This window comes from Fundulus heteroclitus, chromosome 12, assembly GCF_011125445.2.
Source record: "Fundulus heteroclitus isolate FHET01 chromosome 12, MU-UCD_Fhet_4.1, whole genome shotgun sequence".
Lineage (NCBI taxonomy): Eukaryota > Metazoa > Chordata > Actinopteri > Cyprinodontiformes > Fundulidae > Fundulus > Fundulus heteroclitus.
This window is the reverse complement of record NC_046372.1, coordinates 40138669-40157673: the sequence shown is the minus strand read 5'-3', so window position 1 is coordinate 40157673 and position 19005 is coordinate 40138669. Positions and strand designations below refer to the sequence as shown.

General features: G+C 42.9%; 1 protein-coding gene across 1 annotated transcript in view; it reads right to left on the bottom strand.

Moving 5' to 3' along the window:
* Positions 1-155: 155 nt before the first annotated feature.
* Positions 156-19005, bottom strand: part of golga3 (golgin A3) — a gene marked incomplete in the record, with an annotated part of 23637 nt that continues 4787 nt past the window's right edge. Inside the window, 22 exon segments of the mRNA XM_036144602.1 lie at positions 156-1856; positions 3722-3888; positions 3978-4142; positions 4381-4503; positions 4767-4899; positions 5021-5160; positions 6347-6463; positions 6555-6752; positions 6855-6998; positions 7157-7373; positions 7667-7761; positions 7862-8125; positions 11226-11303; positions 11387-11755; positions 11858-12019; positions 12109-12246; positions 12338-12540; positions 12623-12929; positions 14163-14271; positions 14384-15108; positions 16590-16702; positions 18872-19005. Of these exon segments, the coding sequence (XP_036000495.1) occupies positions 1667-1856; positions 3722-3888; positions 3978-4142; positions 4381-4503; positions 4767-4899; positions 5021-5160; positions 6347-6463; positions 6555-6752; positions 6855-6998; positions 7157-7373; positions 7667-7761; positions 7862-8125; positions 11226-11303; positions 11387-11755; positions 11858-12019; positions 12109-12246; positions 12338-12540; positions 12623-12929; positions 14163-14271; positions 14384-15108; positions 16590-16702; positions 18872-19005 (4291 nt within the window).

Below are 19005 nucleotides of genomic sequence, written 5' to 3'. Positions count from 1 at the left end.
GGTTGTATTTTTTTTAAAACAAAAGAATCTGAGCTTTTATTTTACTTACACTGAGAATATTTAACAAAATTATTGCTTTATGTTGACTAATAAAAAGGGAACCACAAAAAGCAAAACAAAACAAAAAAACACACACAGCAAAGGAACACAGGAAATTAAATAGTGCAATTTTCTTTATCATGAATGCAATGACATTTTTCCAACACAAATTCTTAATCAGGAACAATTCTAGTCTTTGGGGGGGAAAACACAACCAGGATAAGTATGCAAACAGTCCAAAATAATTTTATGGTATAGTCTGAGTACATTTGCTATTAATACCCCAAATAGGCATAGATTTAATATTATTTGTCCCTTTTATACTTTACAAGAATACATCGGCATATGACAGATCGTAGTAGTCCAGAAACAGGAGGGCTGCAGCACAACTGCATGCAGATGCAATTACAATATTGAAATCCTAGTTGATTTACCATCAGATCGTTTATGAATTAGATTTTTGTCCCAACAAAATTACAAAAAGGACATGTATTTATACATTAGCCTCTGAAAAACCAGTGCACTCCCATAACCCCAGAAACAACAGTTTCAACATCTTTTGGTAAATCCCATTTGTTTTTTGCTAAGTACCAAATGTAACAATCAAAAATAAACAAGCAATTGCACCTCCGGTTATTAGATGTAACTTCGTTTCATTTTTACAGCTTGTCTTTTGTCAGTTGAGTTTTAATCATCTAGTGTGCAATGTCACTTTGTGTGTTTTACTTACAATAAACAGCTCTTCAGCAAGGAATTAGTTCACCTATACAATAACATCTCATTTTGCACACACCTTGACCAGAGAGAGAGAAGAAGAAAAAAACAAACAAAGAAAAAAAACAAAAAAAACACTCCTTCCACAAAACTTAGTCCCATACAGCATTTCGAACATTGCTTAAGGCCTTTTTTTTTTTTTGCATACAAATTACCGCAGTCTATGTTAGGCAGACATAACTGAGAAACATTTTTTACAGTTCAGAAATTAAGGATGATATGATTACCTGACAAACAAATGCTCCATTTTAAGAAGAGGAAATCGAAACATATCTGAGCTTAACTGTACATGACATATTTACGAACAGGAGTGATACAGTTTCATTACAAATCAGCAATGCAGAACAATTTCAGGAAAACAATAGATGTGCAACATCACAAGTAAACAGGCACGAGTAAATGGAAGAACAGCTTGTAGTTTGTCGTCAACAACACTTTAAAAACGATGGTTTCTTCGTTAAACGGCATTAATGAAACCGATTTTTACAAGGAGGGGGACTTACTGGAATCTAGTGAACTGCTAATTTGTGAGAAAACCTTAACACCATTTCTGAAACAATTAGAACAAAACCGAAGATGGGGGGGATCCTCATAAGGATAAGGTTAATTTCAAACATTCAAATTCATTCAATTTAAATAAATAAATGTGACAAATGTATAACACAAATTTAACCCACAAAATAAAAACAATAGAATAAAGCTATGGTATAGAAAGTATTATTATGTAAAAGCACAAGTGTGCTGATGGGAGGAATGCCAAATGTTGGCAGCAATTTAAGAGAAAGGGGTTAAAGGGGTTCAAAAGTGCCTTGGTGGATAATACTCCCCACTTCCTCTGAAAAAGGTTCTGTAGTTATGATTGCTGCTGTTCTGCTTCATTATTGTTTTCCACGACACGCTTTACAGTGCTTGGCGAGTTGGAGATATTGTTTAGAAATCCCAGTTGAGCCAGTCCCTCCTCGGCGTTTGTCCATGAGTTCATGGATTCGTGTACAGTGACTGTGTGCTCCTCCATCTGCCTCTGCAGGCTGTCCATCTCCTCCCTAGGAGCAACAACAGACAGGCTGCTTTAATGTCAAAGCACCATGTGGCAACAGGTTTTATGGTGCCTTGCACAAACTATTCATGCCGCTCTAAAACCTTTTCACATTTTGTCATGTTACGAACACAAACACTGAATGAATCTGACGTGACACAACAAGGCCAAGTTGAGCCGCTGTTGTGAAGTGATAAATGATTTTCAATCTTTCTTAACAGAAGATGCTAACACAGAAAAAAGAGGAAAAAAAAACATGCACTGAGGTCTTGATTTTAAACTGGGTAAGTCTATCACATGAATAGGCTCCCAACTGAACCCTTTAATTATAGCTCTGGCTGTATATGTAGGGTCGTTGTTCTGCTGGAAGGTGAACCTCCTATCCCGTCTGCTACAGCCCCTAACAGCTTTTGTTCTCATGTTGGGCTCATACTCTCATCTCTAACCAGCTTCCATGTCCCCAGGAAATCCCCCAGAGCACGACGCTGCCACCATCATGTTTCACTGTAGGGACTGTGTGTTTGGCTTAATGTGCAGTTTGTTTTCAGCAACACGTGATTAAACAAAGTACATTTTTTATCTCATCTGATCTGTTAACCTTCTTCCACCTGTTTGCTATGTATCCTATAAAGATTTTGACAAACTGCAACAACCCCTGAAGGTGTTTCTGTGTCGCTGTTTTGTTTACACTAGTCAAGCTAGTTAAGTTGGTGCAGTGATTTCATTCTGAAATTTACCAGAACTCTATCCTGTATAGCCCCCGACATTTCTTGTTTAGCTCGTAAAAATCAGGAGCTTGATCCGGTAAACACTACGACATCCGCTCAAACTTCCTTCTTGCGGAATTTTTTGCAGCGCCGCACGACCTCTGTGACCGGACCCGCAACCGCATTCAACTGATGTGAGTCAACGCATTGATTTTTAACCATCTGGGAGCCCGCCGTAACAGGACTTTCACCCTGCTTTAAACGTCAACATGACTTTCTCCCTGTCTGCGCTGTTCCTTGCTCTTCATGATGCTGTTTGTTCTCTAACAAACCTCTGAGGCCTTTGCAGAACAGCTGGATTTGTACTCCGATTAAATAAAACACAAGTGAACAACATTTCCTAATTGGTTGACCTCTGATACACATGCATACACTCAAGAAGTGCAACCGTCAGAGCAGTGTTGTGGTCAAGTCACTATGCCTCGAGTCCGAGTCCAGGTTCGAGTCTCCAGTGTTCAAGTCCGAGTCAAGTCATTAAAAAAAAATCTGAGTCAAGTCCGAGTCGAGTCACTATTGATCAAGTCGAGTCCAAGTTCCACACTAAAGTAAGCATAGCCTACATGTTTTTAAACTAAAAGAAAAATCCACACTCCACCACATTGCACTAATAATTTAGATATTAAAATCATACACCAAATAATATTCTAATGACATATTAAAACTATAGCCTAATGATATAGAAAAAAGAAGTCGAGTCTTTTTCTCAATTTCCGAGTCAGAATGACCTGAATGTAGGAGTCCGAGTCCAAGTTCGAGTCATCAGTGCTCAAGTCCAAGTCAAGTCACGAGTCTCTAAATTTAGCTAATGACTCGGACTCTAGTTCGAGTCTCGGACTCAAGTACTACAACACTGCGTGAATACAACAGGGTGAATACAAACACACATCAAACTTACCTGATCTTTATTTATGAAAAATTTGAAATAAAAAAAAAAATGGTCTTCCTCTTCCCAATTATGTTCTGCTTTGTGAGTTGCAACATAAAATCCCAATAAATTTCCCTTAAGTTTGTGGATGTACTGTGCCATAATGTGGAAATGTTCAAGGGTCATACTAATAAGGTAAGCAGATTGGACACAGTCTTTTAGACATCAGAATTAGCTTACTTGAGTTGTCGCAGACAGTTGTGCAGGTTGTTCAGGGGTTCCTTGTTTACAGACGTTGACGGCTTCAATAGTTCATCAAGCAGTGAAGCAGGAACCGGGCAGTCTGGGATCTTAACTGGGGTTACTGGGTTTGAGGGGCTCCCCTCACTCTTCAACTCCATGCGCTGCTGCTCCAACAACATAAACACAGGGACACGCTTAGTCACCCCAGCATGCAGCTCCTACACAGCACTGCATCACAACAGCTGCGCTTTACCTTCCTGAGACGACTCTGCTTGAGGTCCTGTTTGAGTTGCTGGTTCTGCAGGAGGACGGTCTTCATGCTGTTTCTCAGCTCACCCACTTTGGCCTGCAGCATGAACTTGTCCTTTCTGGTGCTGCTCAGCTCTTCCTGCACAGTGTCCAGCTCCACCTTGATGTTCTGAAGCAGACAGGTTCCCTTTAGATTTCAAATACTTTACAAAAACAAAAGGCAGCGGGAATGAGACCGAGCAGAAACAATATAATTTCTTGTCTTCCTGCCAAATTAGGAGTTAGCTCTCTTCAACCCCCTTCTCCGTGAAACGCCCACGGTCCATTTGATTTTAACGTTGCTTAAGCAGCAAACTATCATGTAAAGTTGTGCGAGTAAATCTGAGAAACAAAAAGGGAATGCTTGCCTGCAGAGCGACCTGCAAGTTGTCCAGCTCTCTGTGCTGGCACTGCTCCATCATCTCTAGCTGCTGCTTCTGGGCTTCAATCTCCCTCTGTCTCTGCTCCACCTCCCACTTCAGGTCCTCAACCTGAATCAGCAGAAAATGTTAGACGTCCCATGCAACTCAGAGATATTTGATCTACAGCGAGCGGTGAGCTGCAGAAAAACTGAATCAGTTTTTTTTTTTTTTTATAAAAGTGAAAGCTTGCACAAGCAAAGTCTACTGTCGTATACAGTTCTGCAAGCTACACGAGGAACAGGATCGGACAAGCTTAGCTTTATTTGAAAAACAAGTGAAGGAATATTGCAGCTTTTCTTTGATTTTAGATCTTAGGTAGGGGGAGTTTATACCTCCTGGTTGGTGAGGGGCTGCTTCGATAGTTCCTCATCAAGCTGTTTTCGTAGGATCTGGAGCTGAGAATGAGCCTCAGCAAGCTCCTGTTGGAACCTGGAGACATCCTGAGCGTGCTGGTCGTCCTGAGCCCTGCACAGAGTGATACCCCGGAAGTCAACTGTGCGGCACTTATGGACCATGCAACACAACTAAATCAAACGGGCATTCTTTTAATGCGACGTTATCGGCAGTCAGAGCGTAGTGGACCTACTGTAATTTCTGAGCCTCGCTGTGCAGAGCTTTAACCAGGTCCTCTTTGGCCTGCAAGTCCTTCTTGATCTCAGACAGCTCCAGCATGGCTGCCCTGTAGTGCCGTCTATTATGGGCTGCCTCCGCCTTTGCTGCTGCCACCTATGGGACACATTGTATAGTTACAAGCTGAAAGGATGAGAAAGTTTTACAAAATCTCAACATTTTAAATAAGAATAAAAGAAAGTGATGTTATGACACAGAACTAAAAAAAATAAATTTCAAGTTTTTTTTATAGCAGTAGGTGCCTCCCTGTGATGTTTTGTATTAAGTCTGAGCTCAAACGCTCCTGTTAACAGACACTGAGTTAATCTGGTTTGATCACATGTTTAGATAGATTCTAAATGGACAGGAAGGTAGAAACCTTCCTCCTCCAAGTTTACCTTACAAAATCAGCTGTAGCACCTAATTGCTTTTGATCTTTAGCATCTGACCATGAAAAAGAATAAGTAATATTTATCCTATATGGTGTTGCAAAATGCCAGGAGAACACATAATGATGAGAATATCGCGATGACATTATGAAGATTATGATTAACCCCCATTTTCCTGACCCTTTCCTTTATCTTTATCACAATGTCCCCACCACTCTTTGTGAGCTGTAGCAGCTTGGCCACTGAAAACCCACCGTAAGTAACAACAGTCCATCCAACAGGCTAAAACTGCTGAACGCAAGGTGTAACAGCATGGCACTTAACAAGAGACTAACCAAATATTACAGCTAAGCATTTCCATAGCGCTCACATTAATGTGGTGATGGCAATTTTAAATACTGTGCAACTCAAATTTTGTAAACCGGAAATTTCCTAATTATCCAAAGTTGCTCTTTAGTTTTAAACAAACATTTATTGCAAACGAATATCATGTAACAAAATTACCCGTTACATGACAAGAAGTCCAACAACTCAGCTAAAAAAAAAAAAAAAAAAAAAGTTGTAACTATGGTGTCCAAGTGACAATTAAAGATTATACTAATATTATTACTATTTTACAAGCAATAATCTGCTGAACCAAGAACTCTTCTGCTAAGTCTGATTTTGACAAGTTTGTTTGAATAAAATGACAAATTTGAAAAAAAAAAAAAAAAAAAAAAAAAAAAAAAAAAAAAAAAAACAGAGGAGGAGACAGTTTCTTTGCCCGTGATCCAGAAGCTGAGCTCCTTTGATGTTAGTATGTCAGCACGGCTCGGTCGCCACAGTGAATTTAAATCTTTAGGAGTTTAATGATCATTTTACCCAAATACACATGCTGCTGCTTCCATCCAACCTCACCCGGATAACCATCCTACCTGTTCCTTCAGGTCTTTCACTTTGGTTTTCTCTTTCTCCAAAGCAAGCTGTAAAGTTCCAACCAACTGCTTCATTTGTTGGTCCTCCTCCTCCTTCCTCTTGAGAACAGCTTGGACCTGCAGAAAACAGGTGAAGCCGTGTCCCTTTAGAACCACCGACGCAGCCAACCACTCGCATCCATTCTCCATACCGAGACGCATTTGTCACCTGCAAGTTTAGCTGGACGAGATCTGCCTCCCTCTTTGCCAAGGCAGACTCCAAAATGTTAGCGTGCTCCCGCAGTGCATTGTGGGACTGCGACAAACCGGCAAGTTTCCCTTTTTCATGTTCCAGCTCAAGAGCCAGCTTCTTGTTGGCGTCTTCCAACTTCCGGATCCGCTTCTTGAAGCAGCGCGACTCCTGGAGCTGTGAAAACAATGAAGTCATTGAGAAAATCTAATAAAATACAACTTTTTTTTTTTAATATATATCGCAAAACCCTGAAGTGACACTGATGTGTTATTTCACCTCATCCTCCAGCTCCATAACCTTCTCCTGATAATCCTCCAGCTCTGTGGAGGTGAGATTGATCACTTCCTGCAACTCCTTTTCTAACATGGTCTTGCTCTTGGTCACAGCCTGCAGCTCAGCTTGCAGAGCCTCAATCTTTTCCTGATGAAATAAATAAAAACACATTTACCTAGACTAGGAACCCCTGCTAATAGCTGTGTTATGAGACATTAAGATCAATGGTGCACCTGAGGCTGGGAGCATGGCTGTGTGCTCAATACGCCGGTTCATATAGGAACTAGAAAGATTTATCGACTTGCCTGTAAGGCCGGGCTGTTTCCGCCATCTGACACCTGGGCCCTGAGTTTGACCAGCTCCGCCTCTGCTGTCTCCTTGTCAGTCAGAGCCTCTTGGAGCCTTCTGCTCAAAATGCCGACAGCATTCTCGTAGGCTTTGTGTTTGGCCTTCATCTCCTTCTGAGCGCTGGTCAGATCTGTTCCCAGCCTCTTCATGCGCACCTTCTGCTCTGAGATGGCCCTGTTTCCATGCACATGAAGAGAATTAACTAGGCTGCTCTGCCAGAAGAACATATGGGCTGGATGCTGGTGGGCAGACTGTGCTCCTTCAAAAATATATATTTATAATTAGGATGTGGATGTAAATGTACACATTAACCTTCAATCCCACGTACTGGCTGATATGGGATGATGGGACGTTGTATAAGAACCATGCTGTGTTTGTGTTTATAAATAAAGCTCAAAGATGTACATTAATCATTTCTGTGGGAATGTTTCAAACTCCTGAAGTCTCTCAGCAGCGCCATGACTCACTTTTTGGCTTCCCCCTCCATTTGCTCCACCTGTTTTCTCAGGCTCTCGTTCTCTTGAGTCACTGCGGCTAGATGGTTCTGATCAAACTGTAGAGACTGGGTAAGGACGGGAAACGAGATATTTTCCTTTACAACAACACACTCCTGACAGCCTGGAAATCTGCTCAGAAAAGTGGAGCTGGATAAATGACAGCACCTGAATTTGGGTTTCAAGCTGATCCCTTTCCGTCTGAATGGCTTGCAGGTGGGCCTCCATATTGCTCATCTGCTCCTGGACTCTGGCGACCTCCTTCTGTAACCGGGCCTGCTCCAGCTCCGCTTTCTGCTTCTCGCCGTGGACGCTTAGCAGCTCCTGCTTCAGGTCCTTCACTTCGGCTATCAGACGCTTTTTGGTGGATTTGAGCTCACTAATGAGCTGCTCCTTTGAGCTGGCATCCCGGCGGTACGCTTCCACCATCACCTGTGGGGTAAACAACATTTTCGGTCCACTTAAAAGGTTTAGACAAAACATCGATGAAGTTTGTTTCCCTCTTCAGGGACGTTAAACGCAAAAGCCCTTTTAACCAAACGACACCGTTAGAATCCTATTGGATCATCTGTGAGCTTGGGTCAGATGCAGATGAAACCAGTCATTAGCATAAGACTGTATAAAGAGTAACAACGTTATTTTCCTCATTGTCTGTAATTAAATAATAAAAAAAAAAAAACTTAATTTCTCACCAGATTTTAGATATTTATATGTAAAATGTCTGAACTTTAAGACCAAAGTGGATTCAAGGTCAAAAACTTGTATGTGTGCACAAACCAGGCCAATGAAGCTCATTCTGACTAAATCAAGACTAAACCTTTGCTGATTTAGGATTACCACTATCATTTCTAGTTCTACGGTTTTAGTTCTACCAACCCACAGGACAGGTGTCCAAAGTGTAAGCTCTTTGTTGCTAAGTGCATCTGTTATGTTTGTTTTGGAATAACAGCTTCTGGGTTGTTCTAGGACCAAGTTTACCATCCTCATCCCAGATTCAGCTAGAAACCTTGCAAGGCCCTTAGGTTTTCAGCTAGAGTCTATATGCATCATATTGCCAAAAGTATTCACATATGAGTTGAAGTGACATCCCATTCCTAATCCATAGAGGTTCAATATAATGTTGATCCACCCTTTGCAGCTAGAACAGCTTTAACTCTTCTGGGAAGGCTGTCCATAAGGTTCAGGAGTGATTATGGGATTTTTTGACCATTCTTCCAGAAGCACATTTGTGAGGTCAGACCCTGATGTTGGATGAGAAGGCCTGGCTCTCAGTCTTCGCTCTAATTCACCACAAAGGTGTTCTATCAGGTTGAGGTCAGGACTCTGCAGGCCAGTCAAGTTCATCTACACCAGACTCTCCCATCCCAGTCTTTATGGACCTTGCTTTGTGGGGCACTGTCGTGTTAGAGGAAGAGGCCGTCTCCAAACTGATCTTATAAAGTATGGAGCATGGAGTTGTACGAAATGTCTTGGTCTGCTGAACCATCCAGAGTTCATTTAACTGGAACTAAGGGGCCAACCCCAGCTCCTGAAAAACAACCCCACACCATAATCCCCCCTCCTCCAAACTTTACACTTGGCATAACGCAGTCAGCTCCGTTCTGCTGGGAACTGCCAAACCCAAACTCGTCCATCAGATTTCCAGATGGAGAACCAAGATTTGTCACTCCAGATTACGTGTCTCCACTGCTCTAGAGTCCAGTGGCGACATGCTTTACACCACTGCTTCTGACGCTTTGCATTGCACTTGGTGATGTATGGCTTGGATGCAGCTGCTCGACCATGGAAACCCATTCCATGGAGCTCTCTGCGCTGTTCTTGAGCTAATCTAAAGGCCATATGAAGTTTGGATTTCTGTAGTGATTGACTCTGCAGAAAGTCCAGGACCTCTGGACACTATGCGCCTCAGTGTCTGCTGCCCCTAATGGATAATCAGTTTATGTGGCCTTACCACTTCCTAGATCATTTAGTGTTGTTCCCAATCGCTTCCACTTTGTTAGGATACCACAGACAGTTGACTGGGGAATATTTAGTTGTTGCACAGGGGGCATCTTATCACAGTAACACCCTGGAGTTCTCTGAGGTCCAGAGATCCACCCATTTGCTCACAGATGTTTGTAGAAACAGACTGCGGTCCTCGGGGCTTGATGTTATACACATGTGGCCATGGCGCGATTAGAGCACCTGATTTTCCATAATTTAGATGTGGGAAAAAAATAATTTTGGCAATATAGTGTATTTGACACTAAAACACATTTATCTCTAGGAGACAGAACTGGTCTCCATTTATGTAAAACATGTAGAAACAGGTTAAGATCTGTTTTGGGAAATCTCTGGATGAATCTAACTGAAAGTACTTTTATAACACGTCTATCCGAACACCTCCAATTATAGCTGCTGCTCCTTGACCTTCCATTAGGTCAACAGTAAGAACTCTATTGTGGGAAGGAAAGGAGCTTCGGGCTGCTGTGACGATTTCGGCCTTTAGCTCCGGTATCATTATGTGATGGAAACACACGTTGATGATGAGAGTCAAATCCGGGCTTACAGCATTTCTGAAAATTAACTACAAAGTATGCGCTCTTTGTAGTGGCTGTGCTTATACGTCATGTCACGCAAAGGATTGTGGGATTCCTTGTAGCTCCTTAGCACCGGTAAGGGACATTGTGAGGTTCCTATGCTAAATAAGCTTTGAGAGGAAGCATCCAGGCTCCTTCTCCAACCTCCTTTCTTACTGACTGCACTATTCGGACAACATCTATCATGCCGACTGCTGACGCACTTCCGCTTTGCCTGAAGAGTCTTTACCCAATAGAGGTATTCGGACAGAGCTTCAGGCTCCTGCCCAGTGTTCATTTTATAACAACCAAAAGATTACAAAAAACACAAATAATTGTCCTCTTGATGCAGAGTCTGTAAAATACAAAGTCTATTTATTTTTGCTTTACAGGTGTTTTTGCGGATAAAATTGCTCCTGTGGGTCGTGTGTAGTGTTTGAAAAATAAAGCTAAAAACTATTCTTGCTTAGGTGAAGTAACAAAACTAGTTAAGATGCTGCCTTGTGCTTTTCAGGAGACGGCACACGTGACAAGATGGTGTTTGTTGCCGTTCAAGCTCTCAGTCGCTGTACCGAGCGCAGATTGGTAGGCAGCACCGTCACTAAAGCCATCACCGTCAGCTGAAAGCTAAACACCAGTGCTGAGGCTTCCACAAAAGCACAAACTTTAAAAAGATACAGTACATTGAACTTTTTTTGTTGTTCTGTCAATCAATTGCCCCCACTCTGCGACAGCTTGTCAGAGCAATAAAGGAGCCGTTGCTCCATTCTGTGAGGCATGTCAACTAGCACTTTAGGCATTCTTCAGAGAGTCTGACTGCCATTTGGCTCCACAATACATCCTCCCACAACACCATCAGCATTACCCTGCTGGAGATTTAGGAGAAATGTTTCTGAATCCAAGTCCCATCTTTAGATTTTACCAAAAAGGAAGAAAATCTATGCAGTCAAGATTAAAAGAGGAACAGTCGTTACCTTTTGTTGCAGGAACTGCTCCTTTAATTTCTGGGCTTGTTTCTTCAGGGAGTTGTTTTCTTGTTGTAGAGTCTCAATCTGCACATTTTTGAAGCACTTTTAAATAGACGACCCCATTAAAGCGTTTCAGCTGTGACAAATCCGTCCGTGCCGTCTCTTACCTGATTGGCTTTGATCTGGACTTCTTGTCTGAGCTGGTCCAGTACTTCGGAGGCCGCCAGAACGTCCTCGCCCAGCCGCTCGGCTCCGTCATCCAGCTGGCTCTTATCGGCCCGGGCTGCCTGTAGCGCCACCTCCAGGACGATCTTCTCGTTCTGGAGAAACTGGATGGTGTCGTCCTTAGCGGCGCCGTCCGTCTGCAGCTCGGCCAGCTGCGCCTCCAGCTCCTGGTATCTGGCTTCCAGCTGGTTGATGGACTGCTCTTTGGTTTGGAGGTTCTCCTGAGTCGTTGTCAGCTGCCGCATCAACTCCAGATGCTCCTTCTGAAGGGACTGCAGCTGCAAGTCCTTTTGGGAAAGTGTTACCTTCACCTGAAACAGAGAAATGGAAGTTGTAGTTTGGAGGAGGGCGCAATCGTTACTGCTCATATCAGGATTAAAAACTCTTGTGTCTCTTCAGTTTGCAATGACTACCTGCTCAAGTTCCCTTTCCAGGGTTGTGGCTGTGTTAGCGAGCTTTATCAAGCGCTCTCGTTCTTCCTCAAACTCCTCCAGTTTGTGCTGCAGATCGTCTTCCACCATGGTTTTGGCATCTTGGATCTGCTTGTAGGCAGCCTCCTGGGTCAGCATGTCTGCCTGCATCACAGAGCAAGAATTCAAATCCAGTCCCAAACCCAATTAGTTGTTTTTTTCTTTTATAAAAAAGGGACGATAAGACAATATACCTCAATGCTCTGCAGCTGTACAGCAATGCGTTCTTTCTCTTTAATGGAACGGTGTTGGGTCTCGGTCAGCTGATGGGAAAGTGTCACGTTTTCCAGCTTCAGATGTTCCATGACACCGAACTGATTCATCTGCCCGGCCTTTGAAAGACGGAAAGACGTTAAAAGCAACAGTCACCTTTGCCCCCGCGTCAATTAGCTGCTTGTTCAGTGCCACGCCGCTGGGTCTTACCTGCATGTTGGCCATTTCACTTTGCAGTCGCACCCTCGCCTCCTGAGCCTGAGCCAGCTGCTGCTGGTACCACTGCCTGACCTGCTGGAGGGAGTCGATCTCCGCCTGTGAGGTCTTCAGTCGGCTCTGCAGGGTGTTGCGCTCCAGCTGGACCTGCTGTAGCTGACTCTGAAGGCCTCCCATCTGCTGACGCAAGTCGTGAACTGCAAAAAACACACGACGAGATTTAAAAACACAGGCCGGCTTTCCCAAACATGCCTGTCTCTACGGGTCTGCGTTAATCACCCGCGCTGTCCCTCGAAGTCATAGTGGTTTGCAGCTCTTCGACCTTCGCCATCAGCCTGTTGTACTGCTCTTCAGAAACTTTCAGGTCATTGCTTAGAGAAGTCAAACTGGCGTTCTTGCTCTCCAAGCTGCCCTGGAGCTCCACCATGGCCTTCTCTAGCTGGCTGCAGTTTTGTCGCAGCGTGCCGACCTCTGTGGTGAGAGCGCTCTGCCTCTCCTGGCTGCTCTCAGCCTCTTGTTTTTTAGCCTGCAGCTGAGCGTTCACTGTAGCAAGCTGGGCCTGAAGCTCTGTCTTCTCTTTGAGAGCCTAGAGGAAAGAGCGTCTAGTTAGAGCACCCAAGCCAAGTCTCCCTGGTGTTTCCAGTGTGACTAAACCTTATGTGTGGCGTGCACCAGGAAAATTAACTAACATTTACTGACACCCGTCTTTAGAGCAATATAAACAGCATCTTATTTTTTATTTTATTTAACCTTTATTTAACCAGGAAGTCCCTTGAGATTAAGATCTCTTTTTCGAGGGAGACCTGGCCAAGACGGCACACCAGTTAAAACACAAACAAAAGTACAACATAGATAAAATCTCACATAGAGGAAAAGACAGGTCACATAGGGCAGTTACATTTTTCAATTACATGACATTTTAACATGGCTTTAAATTCATTCAATGGGATTAGATCATTTAAATGGAGCAAGTTTTGTAATTTTCTATTTTTTTGTGGCTTTCCTATCACTCCTTTCATAGTTAACTTTATTTGATGACATTTACGTATATACATTTGGCTCTTGGTTTGTGATGTGCCTCTATTCTGTAAGATGCATTAAGACAAAGTAGGTTACTTTTTACTTTGAACTTATGTCTACTAATTCAGGCAGTGAGAAAATGAGAGTATGTAAGATGATAGTTTTATTCTTTTGAGCGTACAGCTTCTTTCTAAATGAAAATGATGGTAAACAGCGGCAGCCTGTTTGAAATGCCAGGGTTGGAATAAGGATTTTTCTCATCCACAATGGAGACTGTGGTTTTAATGATGCTAGATACGACAATGTGCTAAATGCTACTTTGACAGGCTAAATTAAGTTTAAAATGTCTGCAGCATTTTTTTTTTGGCTTGCTTTTGTGTATTGTACATGTTACTGAAACTTAAGGTAAGTTTGTTTTAGTCTGGAAAGAAGCTCAGTGGTTTTCAAAGTTGTAGTTTGAACCATTATTTGCGGCCAGAAAACTACAAAGTCCAGTTTATTAAATAAAATATTACTAACAGCCAGGTTCAGCATTGGGGTTAAAATGGGTAAACAGTCAATATTACTGTCAGGCTCATATTTATTGTCCCGACCTCTTACTTGATTGAATTACATAGGAAGTCTCAGCTATTCTTATTTTGCGTGATTAAAAAAAACGTGTTAAAAAGTTACTCTGTGTGACTTTTAATAATTTCCTAATTATTTTGGTCAGAAGTGCTAACTTAATGGATATATAAACGAACATATATCCTATGTGGAAGGGACATCAACACGAGATTATTGCTCAGTTTTATATTACCTGACTGGCCTCAGATGACAAGGATTCCAGTTGCCCTTCAAGCCTCATTTTTTCTTTTAGCACCTGCAGCATTTCATCGTGACCCATCACTGAACTCTCCAAAGAAACACTGAATCACAGAAATATTGTAAAGTGCAAAAGTTAGAAGAAAAAACAAACCCTCTGTGTCAGTCTGCTCAATGAAACCTAGAATTAGGTTGAAGTGAAGAAAAGAAAAGCACCTGCTGGAGAAGCTGTCCCTCCGGCTGCGGGGCTCTGCCGTCCCTTCCCTCTCCTGCTCCATCTCCAGCAGATGCTGCTCATCGCTTGCTGCCTGAAGCACTTCCTGTAGAGACGGGAACTGACCCATGGCCTCGGGGGCAATCTCCCTCCCCTCCACCGTGTACGGCCCTTGTTGCCTTTCCACTGCGGCAGAGAGCATGCCGTAGGTTCCCCTTGTGGACACGCTGCTGTAGGAAGAGCTGTCACTGTCGTTGCCATCGTTCCCCGGCTTTGCTCCTGCCTCACTGCCATCGATTTCTGACAGATTGTCACTGAGCTGAAGTGAAGAACTAGTCTTTGTGTCCGTCTCACAGGTGCTGCTCTCTGACGTGTTGACTTCAGACAGGGTAGACACGGAGCTGATGGAGGACCGAAGGGAGCCCTGGCTGACATCTGACGTGGTGATACCACCGCCTCCGCCGCTCCCTCCCCCTCCATCACTCTCAGGAGACTTGTAGTCTGCCAACGAATGAATTTTACTGGGACGTGGTGATCTGGGTTTCTTGTCCTTTGAAGGGGGGATTCCCAGGCTCCCCAGTTTGGGGCCACGTGGAACGCTGGTCCTGAGGAAAGAATACTCCTTGGTCATGGCAAGAGTGTTGGCCCGTGGTAGCGCCTCCGGATGCAGCATTAGTTCAGGATCCAGAGTACTGAAGGGCCTGCTTTTAGTACTGCTACGGTGAGCCTGGAAAATAAAAACAATCATAAAACGTATTAATACCCAAGTCTGGATTGTTTTTAGAATTGCTCAGATGGACGACTACAATATAGAAACAAACCCTTAGCTTGGCACAGTCAAAGTTTTGCTGCATATAATAATGAGGTCTAACATCAGATCGGATTTTTGTTGATCAGATACGAATCGGATTCAGGAACACATGTGGAAGTGGCTCAAACGTGACTTGAAAAGCTCAGATCTGACCGTCCCCACTGGGTCTAAAACACCTGACCTGCTCACTTGATCCGTAAAATGTTTTATTTGGACCACATTTGCCTGCAGTGGGAACGGAGGCCTTATTTACTAGAATGTCCAGGTAAAAGTTCAGATTTAAATCCAACTGAAAATCTGGGATAAAACATGAAAAATAATATTCACAAATAATCTCCATCCCATCTGACTGACCCAAAAATAAATAAAATTACGGGGAAAATATTTCAGCCTCTAGATGTGCAAAGATCAGGACACACTGCAACAGACCTGGAGCCGTCATTGGTGGTTCCTCAATGATTCATGAGGCCTGAATACAACTGTAAGCCACACTTCTCAGCTTTTCCTTTATACTCGTTTAGAGAGTTCACAATAATGCACAAGTTTTACACAAAATCTAAAGAAAATTACCAAAAAAAAAAAAAAACATTGTGGAAAAAAAGGTGAATGAGTTCAAGGGGTTTAAATATTTTCTAACATGCTCCATTTCAGGGGTTCCCAAACGTTTTAACCTGCAGCCCACAGAATAACACAGCCAGACTAGTGACCCCCTTTCTGGCGCAGGCTTTTTTTGTGAGGAAATAATGAGAATAAAAGCAATAAATAAAGAAGTAATTTTATCAGAACTCTTACAGAAAAGGAGTGAAAGTCTTCCCCGCCGTGTTAGAACGAGGAATGTTGAGCATCTTCTAAAGTTTTACGTTGGTATCGGTTTCACAAATACAAAAATACTAAATCTTTTTAGCACATTGTAAACAACTGTCTGACTTTGTTCTCATAATATAATGTTCTTTATTGTTGTACACCTAATATTATTACTTTAATCTCTTAATTTCCCCACCAAAAAATTTAATGAGGGTCATTGTAGATTAAAGAAAATAAACTATTGGCCACAGAGGAGCAAGTTTTCACACAAAAGGTTTTGAGGTAAATTGGATATATTTAGGAGGAAAAAAAAGGATTTTGCATGATTAAAGGCAAACATTAGGTCCATTAGGATCAACATTAGGATCATCATTGCCACGCGATGTCTCGTGAACCTACATTTTGGGAACGCCTGCTTTATTTACCACTGTTTGTGTAAAAAAGAAAATTATATATATAAAAAAAAAAATCAGACTACATGCATAACAATTATATTTAAATTAGGCCTTGAAGTTTTGAGTGAGCTTGGATAAATTTGGATTAATCTGAGACGGGAATAAAAGCGGCCCAGAGCACGGAGAGCATTCACTCACCCTCTCCTTCTGTCTCTGGACCCTGTACTGTTTGAGCTGCTCCTCCAGACGCCGGCGGGCCTCCAGCCGAATCTTTTCCTCGTTTTCCATCTCCAGAGACGGCTTCTGGTTGGCTGGAGTGAGAGAACGTAGGCCAGACTGAAGACTGTTCCTCGCCACATGATTTACAACAGGAGTTGTTCAATAACAACAAGGAAGATGTTGCTGTGCTCATTCTGGTAATGTTGGTTAAACGTGTTAATGGACAAAGCTTCTTGGGTCTGTGCTGTGAAACATCAGTATTTATGAAGCCGTTACACCACATCCCTGAGGGACAGAGACACCTGCAGGGTTCCTACACATTCCAAGACTCCAGACAATCAGGTTCCTGGCTCTTTTTACGTTTTTTCAGCGTTTCTTACGAGTTGATGGTCGGAAAGTCTTCTTCAATACGAGATCATATTTATTTTGCAAAACTAGGTTTCCTATTTTTGTAAAATAGGAAAAGCAACTCAAAATTTGGGACTGCACCGAGTTGTGACTGACCAGACGAGAAAGGATCTCTGCCGTAAATCTCCATTTTTTAAACCAACTTGGGTTAATTAGGTCTTTTGCAATGTTAACTAAAATTAGGACTACGCCCAGGGTTTATGTAAAAGGTCAATTAAAAAGCCCTCCGCTTTTTTTGAGCAACTTTAAGATATTTTTATGTTTGGAAACAAATGTTTCTCTAGAGATACTAAATATGTTGAATCGCGGTTTTCATCTCAGTCTCAATGTGTGCAAAATGCATTGCTCGGATGCAACATTTGTTTTGCTATAATAACAGTAATAATATACTACATCAGTGGTTAGAGGGTGGCGCAGACTGTATGGCAGCCTCGCTTCCATCAGTCCGCCCCAAGGCAGCTGTGGCTACACAGTATCTCACCACCACCGGCATGTGAATGACTGCTGCGGGGTAGGCCTGACAATACGCCGAAGTTTTACCGACAGAAATTTACTACAGTAACCGACATCATTTTGCCCACGTCGGTATTTTCGGCATTTAAAAATAATAAAAGAAAAAGTTGTTTCTATAGGAATAGGTTATCTATGCTCCTGTCCCTTTAAGATGCAGCGCTAGTGTACAGTCTGTAGTCACGTGACTCCGCCCCATCCAGTGGGAAACGGGAAGTGGAAGAGACGGTGAGGCCGCGAGAATGAAGGAAATCTGAAACGTTTAAGCAGCGTCGGCGACAGAGCTGTGTGAGGAGGACGAGGAGCTGCTATTAAAGACGTTGCAGCCACATCTGACCTCTGGTTCAGCTGCACGATGGACCCGTTCCTGTACATCACAGGAATGACGAATGGAGACGGCGCGCCAGAGAGCTGGAGACGACGTGTTTTCCAGCCGATGCCGAGGAGGTGGTCGGACAAGGTGTCTGCACGGGACATCAATGAAGAAGCCCTTCTTGATATTACTACTGACGACGGCACAAACCTAGTTAAAGCTGCCGAGCTCAATAGATGGATGCGAGTGAAGTGTTTGAGGCACAGGCTGCACCTGAATCAGTTAGTGTGTCCATCTTAATGCAGTTACCTATGTGTAAAGGTGCAGCTGCTCCATAGTGTAATTATTATCACTTAATCTTTAACCTATGTGTCCTGTTAGGGGAACAGGTGTAGTTGGTATTTGCATCTATTATGATTGTGGTTAGTGTTAACGTCCATTTATTGTTTTTGTGCTAAATATATCTCAATATTGATTTTAGGCCATATTGCCCAGTTCCTCAGGATTTGATAAGTCCTGTACAGGTACAGTCCATTTCGCATATGGTGATATAATCATTTAGCGCTGTGGTGTGTTTTTTCCATCCTCATTGAGACCTGGAGCCAAACCAAAAGCCAGGTAGTGCAGGAACCCTGCATGCAACACATCAAGTGGTTATGCTGTTCTTTTCTGGTGGAGAGCATAATGTGGACTTTTCATGCTTACAGAGATCACATCACAGCAAACAACAGCAACATCTCCAAAGAACAACCAACAGAACACAGAGATTAGTTCCAAAACACAGTCAGTAGCCCACACAGCGATCCAAACGAAGCACCCACACCAAATCCTGACCAAGCAATCGACTGCTTGGTCAGAAATGGAGAAAGACGACAGACTTTCAATTAAGACAGTCCCAACGAACCCGTCTCACAAGTGTTATTGACATACGGGGAAAAAACCAAAGCATTCCAAAGGAAAATGGGAGTAAAATACAAAAGGGGTTATAGAAGGGGGCACACATTCCATATATATATATTGTTTTGCTTACACAGTTCAGTCTCCTGCATAGGCATACTGAGTTTGAGGGACTGCAAAGCATCACCCTTGTGAACCGTGACCTCAGAACTAGACCCCTCAGCCTTCTCTACCATCACGGGGGGATAAGCAGCCACACCTGGGGAG